General features: G+C 42.0%; 2 protein-coding genes across 3 annotated transcripts in view; both read right to left on the reverse strand.

The window, feature by feature from the left end:
* Window positions 1-1,722: 1,722 nt before the first annotated feature.
* On the reverse strand, window positions 1,723-6,169 carry LOC102303646 (protein mono-ADP-ribosyltransferase PARP14). 2 transcript variants are annotated; one of them, XM_042215579.1, is made up of 9 exons: window positions 5,839-6,169; window positions 5,570-5,752; window positions 4,713-4,916; window positions 4,308-4,393; window positions 3,508-3,743; window positions 3,130-3,401; window positions 2,851-2,996; window positions 2,312-2,486; window positions 1,723-2,235 (listed from the first exon to the last, which is right to left on the reverse strand). In XM_042215579.1, exons 2-9 carry the CDS (start codon window positions 5,724-5,726, stop codon window positions 1,931-1,933), a joined length of 1,581 nt encoding a protein of 526 aa, XP_042071513.1. In that variant the 5' UTR covers window positions 5,727-5,752; window positions 5,839-6,169; the 3' UTR covers window positions 1,723-1,930. The 2 variants fall into 2 exon arrangements, with proteins under 2 accessions (XP_042071513.1, XP_042071514.1); XM_042215580.1 differs by having other exon boundaries at window positions 1,723-2,211; window positions 5,839-6,023.
* Window positions 6,170-7,053: 884 nt separating this feature from the next.
* LOC121812731 (protein mono-ADP-ribosyltransferase PARP15-like) overlaps window positions 7,054-10,000 on the reverse strand; it is a gene marked incomplete at its 5' end in the record, with an annotated part of 7,962 nt that continues 5,015 nt past the window's right edge. Inside the window, 7 exon segments of the mRNA XM_042215581.1 lie at window positions 7,054-7,415; window positions 7,417-7,540; window positions 7,641-7,815; window positions 8,168-8,313; window positions 8,447-8,718; window positions 8,825-9,060; window positions 9,625-9,710. Of these exon segments, the coding sequence (XP_042071515.1) occupies window positions 7,262-7,415; window positions 7,417-7,540; window positions 7,641-7,815; window positions 8,168-8,313; window positions 8,447-8,718; window positions 8,825-9,060; window positions 9,625-9,710 (1,193 nt within the window).

Consider the following 10,000-nt stretch of genomic DNA (forward strand, 5'->3'; position numbering starts at 1 on the left):
CTTCACTCAACTTTTTTGTTTGTTTTTACCTCTCTGCATTTATTTGTTAGTTATAATTAACTTCTGTTCCTGCCCTCACCTGAACCCGTCGCAGCAGATGATTTTAGTGATATTTGTAATAATCTGATAAACAAAATTTCTGTGTTTTAATGAATTATCGCTAATCAACAGCTCCTGTTAGAACCAGTGAGGAACAAAAGTTGCTCCATGCAGGAAAGCTGTGTGCAGCAGATCACACATTTTCTAAATGTTCACCGTTGGACAGGCATTGCTATCAGCGTAAGAAGGAGACAGAAGAAAATACAAAGTTTATAGAAACAGAGAGCATGTTTCTCTCATAGTTAGGAGCTTGAAAGAAGTGACTGAATGGGTGGAGAGTCTCAGGTATTTAAACCCTAGTGGGGGTCGTCCCTTAAGAGGTGGTTCTTAACCCACTATTAACCATGTGTGCCGTCACATGAGTCAGGCGTAGGTCATTACCCGTTTCCTGCCTTCTCTGTATAACTGTAGAGCCTACAAAATTAAGCACTTTGAGGCGCCTGTTGTTGTGATTTTCTGAAAATGAATAAAGTTGAGTTGAATCCAATTCAATTAAGTACACGTGTGTACTACATGTACATGTGATGTTTTATATACTGTACCAGCCATGATAGAAAGAAATAAGATGTTGGTACATATTTAACATAATTGGACTTGATGTGTAAAGCGCTTTCGGGTCCTTAGGGACTAGTAAGGTGCTATACAAATACAGTTTCCATTTCTTTGTATTTTCTCTCTCGTCTAACTTTTGCCAGTCTCTCTCCATGAATTTGCTTTTATTCGTTCATTTTTATATTTGTGAGTTCCTGTATTGACTGTTGTTATTTTCTGACTGCCAATTTGAAAACTTTGGTGAAAGAAATATGTAGAAATGCAGGAGGAGGAATCAGCAGTGATCTGATCACAATAGTTATTGAATGCATCCACAACACTGTAGTTAGATTTCCAGGGAGATTCAATTCAATTTTATTTATACAGCACCAACTCACAACAACAGGTGCTATATATTGTAAGGTAGACGCTACAATAATATGGTGGCAAGTGTTCAGACGAGTTATTATTATAGGATTATTTATAATGTTTCACTACAACACTATAGTGTTTATAGTGGAAGGTACAGGTTTGCTGCTGAAGCATAAATACACAGTTAGCCTTCAATCTGATGGATGTCATCACATGAGGCCAAAAGCTGAAGTATTATACAAATTACATTTTTGACTGGTTTGGCCTATTTGCTTGTTTTCAGGATTCTTCACTCAGTTTTGCACAGGTCTGGATGAAAATGTCATCCATGAGGTTTGGCTCAACTTTGAACTTGGAAGGATTATTTACCAATGTGGGATTTCACATTCTGACTTGAATCAGAATCTAGTCAAGAACAGCTCTAGTTCTTTGTTAATTTGAAATTATTTTAAGGTTTGAGAAGACTGAGCAATAAACAATAATTTAGACGTATATTTACTTCACAGTAGTGCTCAGTGGAACTCAGAAAATGATCACTGTGGACATCCTCAGTCCTCTGATGAAGGGAAATGTCCTTCCATGACCAAAGCAACATCTGAACTCATTATTAACAAATGTATCCAGTCAAAGCTCAAGTGACTAATTCACAACATGATCTGTAAACTCAAACATAACATTATCAACATGAAGCGTGTATGAAATAACCAACAAGACACTCACTGATTGTTGTATTGTTACTTTAATGCTCCTTCAAACTGCCTCTGATTAGATTTAAAGTACAAAGTGACACCAGCAGCAGGAAAAATGAAAGCAACAGCGCCCCCTTCAAAGACGTACAGTGTCTTATTTTATCTGACAGAGTTGATAGACTGAAGTTAAATTAAAACACCCGACTCCCAGACATGTTGCACAGTAGGAGCATGGCTCTTTATGTAAATGTGATGAGGTATTCTGGGTAGGCCTGGATATCATTGAAGACCACAAACATGGTTGGATAAGCAGCGTCATCTGTGACGCTGTCATACAGGTCTGAGGCACTCCCAGATTTCGGGGGAGGGGTGATCATGCCTTTTTGTCCTTGGGCGTAGTCTCCAACTAGAACTCTGGCCTGGTACATGCGCTTGTGTCCGCTGGTGTCGGGCGTGGCGTAGTTTCCTGCTGAATAGCAAGGGTCCGCAGCAAAGTAAGAGCCGTTGCCGTACATCGCAGCTGCAGACAGAGTGAACAAATTAACTGAATAACTAATTAACTTAAACTAGTGTTGAAATATTCTACCCTTGTATGTGTGTACCGTGTGTGATGGCTTTACCATGTTTTCCTGCGTAGCTGCGGTTGAAGCCTTGTTTGTTGATCAGATGGATGGAGGTGTCAGTGGTGCCGTGAAACAGAAGCAGTTCATTGTTTGTGTGTTTATTCTTCACCTCCATTTGTTTCTTCATGATCTGGTAGTTCTGCCACAGTGACGGATTTTGGACTCGTTCGATCTGCCGACGTAATCCAAACACATCAAGTTGGTGATTTTCATTGAAGTACAATAACTGTCCTTCTTACCTCTGTGTCTGCCCTCTAATGATTGTTGACAAAGTATTTATAATTTATTCAACATTCAAATTCTGCTGGCTTGAAATGATCCGAGGTGGCAAAGTCAAGGCTTCAAACTGGGAATGGAAAACCAATGGGTGATGTCACATGTCTAGGTCCAACACTACAGTTTATGCCAAACCAACTGAAGTTGAAGCTGAGACTTGGGAACTAATTTACTCTCCTTTTGTTTTCAATTATATAAAAATATAGAATACTTCTGTGTACATCATACAGCCTGGTCCGTGTATTTATGACTGAACATACACTGATGATGTTGAGGCTGAGTCCGGTCTTCGTCAGTTCCTTCTCCACATCGTTGTATTCAGTAGATGCTGGAGCCACAGCAAACAACTTCAGCAGGTCGTCCTTCATGTCCTCCCAACATGAAGGCAAAGGCAGAGCGCTGGTACCTGCAGAACAAAAAGTAAAAACTCACCAGTGAAACTTTTCAGCCTTTTCTTGGTCCAATGCAAAACGCTGGACATGTTGTTCTGTGTTGTTCCAGCAGGTTAAATGAGGACTACGTGCACATTACTGACTCACCTTTCAGGTCTTTTCGATGGAGCTCCACGCCATTACGTCCGTTTGCTGAAACTGCTTTTTCACGCGCTGGGTCGGCGGTGTACGCGTCATTGTTGATCTTGATCTTTGCTTTTTGTTTGGTCTTGAAAGCTTCCTCGAGGGTGAGGTTGGTGTTCAAGCCAAAGGCCACCATTGACCCATTATGGTCCTTAAATCGCCATTCCACCTGCTCACTCATCTCCAAGGCCTTTTTCCTCAACGCCTCCGCCCGCTCCACCTTACGGATGATGTCCCTGATGGTCATCAAATAAAAAGGTAAAGCAATACTTTAACATGTAACATGTTAAACCTAAGAATTATTACATGTCAATGGTTTATGTGGCTTTCCTGTTTGCTGACCTGACTGCAGACTCAGCAGTGTAGACATCCCTGGTCAGACCCTCCAGGTGGATCTCCGGGTCCTGGTCCTCTGCTCCTTTGTCCAGGCGGATGCTGACTGTCAGTTCTCTCTGCAGAGCCTTCAGCTCCTCCATGTCAGCCTGTGACAGCTGACTAATGCAGGGGTCAGAGATGGTTTTCTGTGCCTGCTCAGCCAGAATCAGGTCATTAATCCTCTTCTTGGCCTGACTCGCTGCCTGCAGCATCAGACAAATGTGTGTTAATAACGGAGATTTAAAGACAATCATTTTATTTTAATTCTACTGAGTGTACTGGAACTATATCCTCGTGAGCAACACGTATACAGACCAGCAGTTACTTCAACTCAGTGTCTCTGAATATAGTTTTGGTTGCTCAGTTAGAAGCAGAGATTTTTCCTTTGATCTATATTTACGATGGTAGTGAACCTCACTGTGATGAAAGACTTGAGGAGGCTGAACTCTGAAGGAACTGTGGATTCATTCTCTAACAATGTTTTCTGAACTTTTGACCAAACAAAAGTTTCTGTTCTGTTTCTCTGCTGCTTTGTTATTTATGCTAAACTAGCCTCGAGCTCTGCATTACACATGTAGGAAGATCTGAGATCAACATTAATAAAAGAAAGAGACAGTGTGTAATAATATATTCATGCCTGACTATTAAAGTAAAAAGACTATTTAAAGAAAGGGTTCGTCCTAAAATGCACTGACCTCTGTCTAGGAAGCAGACTTCCTGTAAAATAAATAAATATGAATGGAAACATAACATGAATGAATTTGTACCTTGTGGTCATCGGCACACAGCTGAAACACTGCGGGCTTAAACTCCTCCCTCTCCAGGACTAAGTCAGCAGTGATTGGCTGCTCTGCTGCGAGCCCAAAAGACAAAGTTAGTCTAAAACAGCTCAAAAAAATGTTGTATTATAGCAAAGAGATCAGTGAATGTCACATAGAGTCCAATCTCCATAAAACAATGTGCGAAAAATCCACAAAAACACTATACTGAAAAAAAACAAACAAACAATATTTTAATTGAGAATAGTAAAATATAATATATTTAAGACACTGCAGCAGTTTCTGTTCTTAGATCTTCATCACTGACAGTTTTGTTCAAAGAAGAGCTGATGTAAAAAAGTGCATCAGCCTGAATGTGATTTATTGTTAACAGATTAAAAAACAATGTAATACCTTCAGTTTTGCTAACGACACTCTTCTCCTCCACCCTCTCTTCCTGTCTCTTCTTCATGCTCATGTGGAAATGTTTCAGCATGGCCGTCTGGAAGATCAGGATCTTCACACTCCGAACAAACCTCGGCTGTTTCCTCTTCACAAACTGCACCACTGCATCCACCATGGCCTCAGCCACCTCTGAAGGGCTGGCCCCTCCCTGACCTGATGGGCAGACAAGGACCAAGCAATGATAATGATGATGATGATGAAAGGACGACAGCTTGTTAGATTCAGAATATGAGTTTCATTTCAATACAGTGCCAAGAGAAAGAGCTGGACAAATGAACCATACTGTCTGAAAAACATAGAAATAAATCAGTTAGAACACGGAGCACCAACAGTCCACCTCAGAGTCGTTTGCACTGTTGGAAAAAGCACTAATGTGACTGAGATGAGCGAGCATGGAGGAGCAGCAGAGATGGAAACTACCTCGCAGCAGTGAATCCACCGGACAGTTAGCTGCTCTAATCACACATCGCTGTAATCTGACATCACACAGAGTCGGTAGAATGGAGCTGTGTTTCAACTTTGTATTAAAGACATTTTAGTGGCACAAACTCAGGTTTGTAAGAGTGGGGTGAAGTAAGGATGCTTTGCATTGCTGCACAGTGAACCGAGTTGTGATGGAGGTGTAGCCTGTGGCTCTGCTGCAGGGGAGGGGTGGTGCAGGGAGGCTGGCAGGGCAACTGAGTCCACTCGACTAGTCGTGCTCTCACTATTTGCTGAGAGGGGAGAGAGCGCAGATGGCAACATCTGGAAAGCTGCTGCAAAGCCCGATACACTGGGACGCACAGCTGTGTGCGTCATGTACAGACCTGTTCCCAGGGCTGGGAAGGCCACAGAGCTGAACTTGTTCTCCTCGCAGACCTTCAGCACCGAGTAAACCGTGTTTTTAATGTTTGCAGGGTCGTTCTGGCCGACGACGTGGACGATGTTCCTGCTGGGCAGCTGCCCGGCTGATGTCAGGATCATTGCACGAGGCTGAGCCGTGGAACTCACTGCAGGGAGGAAACAGCATTATGAGAAGTGTGAAGCATAGTGAGTCTAAAAAGGAAGTGAAAAGGCTGGAGCTTCATGTACACACCGAGCTGAGCGCACTCCTGCTCAACTGTTACTCCAGCACCGTCTAAGATCGCCTTGGACACTCCTGAGCAGCAATAAGAGGAGAGCAACAGGTGCAGTTAGTCAGATTTTGTTACACAGAAAAAACACGTTTATTTTCACAGAGTTAAATTTCACAGTTACCTCTGTCTCGTTCTCTTTACATGTGCATATTTTAAAAATAATAATTCTCTACCCGCCCTGCAGGCGGTCTTCATCAGTATTTTTGATTTTTGGTTTGTTCCTATGACTGCGCTGCTCTGGAATCTGCTGGAGCCTCCAGCCCAGTGACGGGCACTGTCCTGAGTGCTCTAAAGCACCAGACAGCAGAGGTGGACAAGCAGACGAAGACAGCTGTAGGAATGTAGCTACACCGAGTGACAGCACCATCAGGAAGAATGAGAAGCTGCAGAAGTACCAAGGGCTCAGAGAATGGCATCACAACACTGTAGTTAGATTTCCAGGGAGATTCAGTTCAATTTTATTTATACAGCACCAACTCACAACAACAGGTGCTGTATATTGTAAGGTAGACGCTACAATAATATGGTGGCAAGTGTTCAGACGAGTTATTATTACAGGATTATTTATAATGTTTCACTACAACACTATAGTGTTTATAGTGGAAGGTACAGGTTTGCTGCTGAAGCATAAATACACAGTTAGCCTTCAATCTGATGGATGTCATCACATGAGGCCAAAAGCTGAAGTATTATACAAATTACATTTTTGACTGGTTTGGCCTATTTGCTTGTTTTCAGGATTCTTCACTCAGTTTTGCACAGGTCTGGATGAAAATGTCATCCATGAGGTTTGGCTCAACTTTGAACTTGGAAGGATTATTTACCAATGTGGGATTCCACATTCTGACTTGAATCAGAATCTAGTCAAGAACAGCTCTAGTTCTTTGTTAATTTGAAATTATTTTAAGGTTTGAGAAGACTGAGCAATAAACAATAATTTAGACGTATATTTACTTCACAGTAGTGCTCAGTGGAACTCAGAAAATGATCACTGTGGACATCCTCAGTCCTCTGATGAAGGGAAATGTCCTTCCATGACCAAAGCAACATCTGAACTCATTATTAACAAATGTATCCAGTCAAAGCTCAAGTGACTAATTCACAACATGATCTGTAAACTCAAACATAACATTATCAACATGAAGCGTGTATGAAATAACCAACAAGACACTCACTGATTGTTGTATTGTTACTTTAATGCTCCTTCAAACTGCCTCTGATTAGATTTAAAGTACAAAGTGACACCAGCAGCAGGAAAAATGAAAGCAACAGCGCCCCCTTCAAAGACGTACAGTGTCTTATTTTATCTGACAGAGTTGATAGACTGAAGTTAAATTAAAACACCCGACTCCCAGACATGTTGCACAGTAGGAGCATGGCTCTTTATGTAAATGTGATGAGGTATTCTGGGTAGGCCTGGATATCATTGAAGACCACAAACATGGTTGGATAAGCAGCGTCATCTGTGACGCTGTCATACAGGTCTGAGGCACTCCCAGATTTCGGGGGAGGGGTGATCATGCCTTTTTGTCCTTGGGTAGTCTCCAACTAGAACTCTGGCCTGGTACATGCGCTTGTGTCCGCTGGTGTCGGGCGTGGCGTAGTTTCCTGCTGAATAGCAAGGGTCCGCAGCAAAGTAAGAGCCGTTGCCGTACATCGCAGCTGCAGACAGAGTGAACAAATTAACTGAATAACTAATTAACTTAAACTAGTGTTGAAATATTCTACCCTTGTATGTGTGTACTGTGTGTGATGGCTTTACCATGTTTTCCTGCGTAGCTGCGGTTGAAGCCTTGTTTGTTGATCAGATGGATGGAGGTGTCAGTGGTGCCGTGAAACAGAAGCAGTTCATTGTTTGTGTGTTTATTCTTCACCTCCATTTGTTTCTTCATGATCTGGTAGTTCTGCCACAGTGACGGATTTTGGACTCGTTCGATCTGCCGACGTAATCCAAACACATCAAGTTGGTGATTTTCATTGAAGTACAATAACTGTCCTTCTTACCTCTGTGTCTGCCCTCTAATGATTGTTGACAAAGTATTTATAATTTATTCAACATTCAAATTCTGCTGGCTTGAAATGACCAAGGTGGCAAAGTCAAGGCTTCAAACTGGGAATGGGTGATGTCACATGTCTAGGTCCAACACTACAGTTTATGCCAAACCAACTGAAGTTGAAGCTGAGACTTGGGAACTAATTTACTCTCCTTTTGTTTTCAATTATATAAAAATATAGAATATATCTGTGTACATCATACAGCCTGGTCTGTGTATTTATGACTGAACATACACTGATGATGTTGAGGCTGAGTCCGGTCTTCGTCAGTTCCTTCTCCACATCGTTGTATTCAGTAGATGCTGGAGCCACAGCAAACAGCTTCAGCAGGTCGTCCTTCATGTCCTCCCAACATGAAGGCAAAGGCAGAGCGCTGGTACCTGCAGAACAAAAAGTAAAAACTCACCAGTGAAACTTTTCAGCCTTTTCTTGGTCCAATGCAAAACGCTGGACATGTTGTTCTGTGTTGTTCCAGCAGGTTAAATGAGGACTACGTGCACATTACTGACTCACCTTTCAGGTCTTTTCGATGGAGCTCCACGTCATTACGTCCGTTTGCTGAAACTGCTTTTTCACGCGCTGGGTCGGCGGTGTACGCGTCATTGTTGATCTTGATCTTTGCTTTTTGTTTGGTCTTGAAAGCTTCCTCGAGGGTGAGGTTGGTGTTCAAGTCAAAGGCCACCATTGACCCATTATGGTCCTTAAATCGCCATTCCACCTGCTCACTCATCTCCAAGGCCTTTTTCCTCAAGGCCTCCGCCCGCTCCACCTTACGGATGATGTCCCTGATGGTCATCAAATAAAAAGGTAAAGCAATACTTTAACATGTAACATGTTAAACCTAAGAATTATTACATGTCAATGGTTTATGTGGCTTTCCTGTTTGCTGACCTGACTGCAGACTCAGCAGTGTAGACATCCCTGGTCAGACCCTCCAGGTGGATCTCCGGGTCCTGGTCCTCTGCTCCTTTGTCCAGGCGGATGCTGACTGTCAGTTCTCTCTGCAGAGCCTTCAGCTCCTCCATGTCAGCCTGTGACAGCTGACTAATGCAGGGGTCAGAGATGGTTTTCTGTGCCTGCTCAGCCAGAATCAGGTCATTAATCCTCTTCTTGGCCTGACTCGCTGCCTGCAGCATCAGACAAATGTGTGTTAATAACGGAGATTTAAAGACAATCATTTTATTTTAATTCTACTGAGTGTACTGGAACTATATCCTCGTGAGCAACACGTATACAGACCAGCAGTTACTTCAACTCAGTGTCTCTGAATATAGTTTTGGTTGCTCAGTTAGAAGCAGAGATTTTTCCTTTGATCTATATTTACGATGGTAGTGAACCTCACTGTGATGAAAGACTTGAGGAGGCTGAACTCTGAAGGAACTGTGGATTCATTCTCTAACAATGTTTTCTGAACTTTTGACCAAACAAAAGTTTCTGTTCTGTTTCTCTGCTGCTTTGTTATTTATGCTAAACTAGCCTCGAGCTCTGCATTACACATGTAGGAAGATCTGAGATCAACATTAATAAAAGAAAGAGACAGTGTGTAATAATATATTCATGCCTGACTATTAAAGTAAAAAGACTATTTAAAGAAAGGGTTCGTCCTAAAATGCACTGACCTCTGTCTAGGAAGCAGACTTCCTGTAAAATAAATAAATATGAATGGAAACATAACATGAATGAATTTGTACCTTGTGGTCATCGGCACACAGCTGAAACACTGCGGGCTTAAACTCCTCCCTCTCCAGGACTAAGTCAGCAGTGATTGGCTGCTCTGCTGCGAGCCCAAAAGACAAAGTTAGTCTAAAACAGCTCAAAAAAATGTTGTATTATAGCAAAGAGATCAGTGAATGTCACATAGAGTCCAATCTCCATAAAACAATGTGCGAAAAATCCACAAAAACACTATACTGAAAAAAAACATATAAACAATATTTTAATTGAGAATAGTAAAATATAATATATTTAAGACACTGCAGCAGTTTCTGTTCTTAGATCTTCATCACTGACAGTTTTGTTCAAAGAAGAGCTGATGTAAAAAAGTGCATCAGCCTGAATGTGATTTAT

This window comes from Haplochromis burtoni, unplaced genomic scaffold (genome assembly GCF_018398535.1).
Source record: "Haplochromis burtoni strain Fernald_Lab_line unplaced genomic scaffold, NCSU_Asbu1 Contig_766, whole genome shotgun sequence".
Classification (NCBI taxonomy): domain Eukaryota; kingdom Metazoa; phylum Chordata; class Actinopteri; order Cichliformes; family Cichlidae; genus Haplochromis; species Haplochromis burtoni.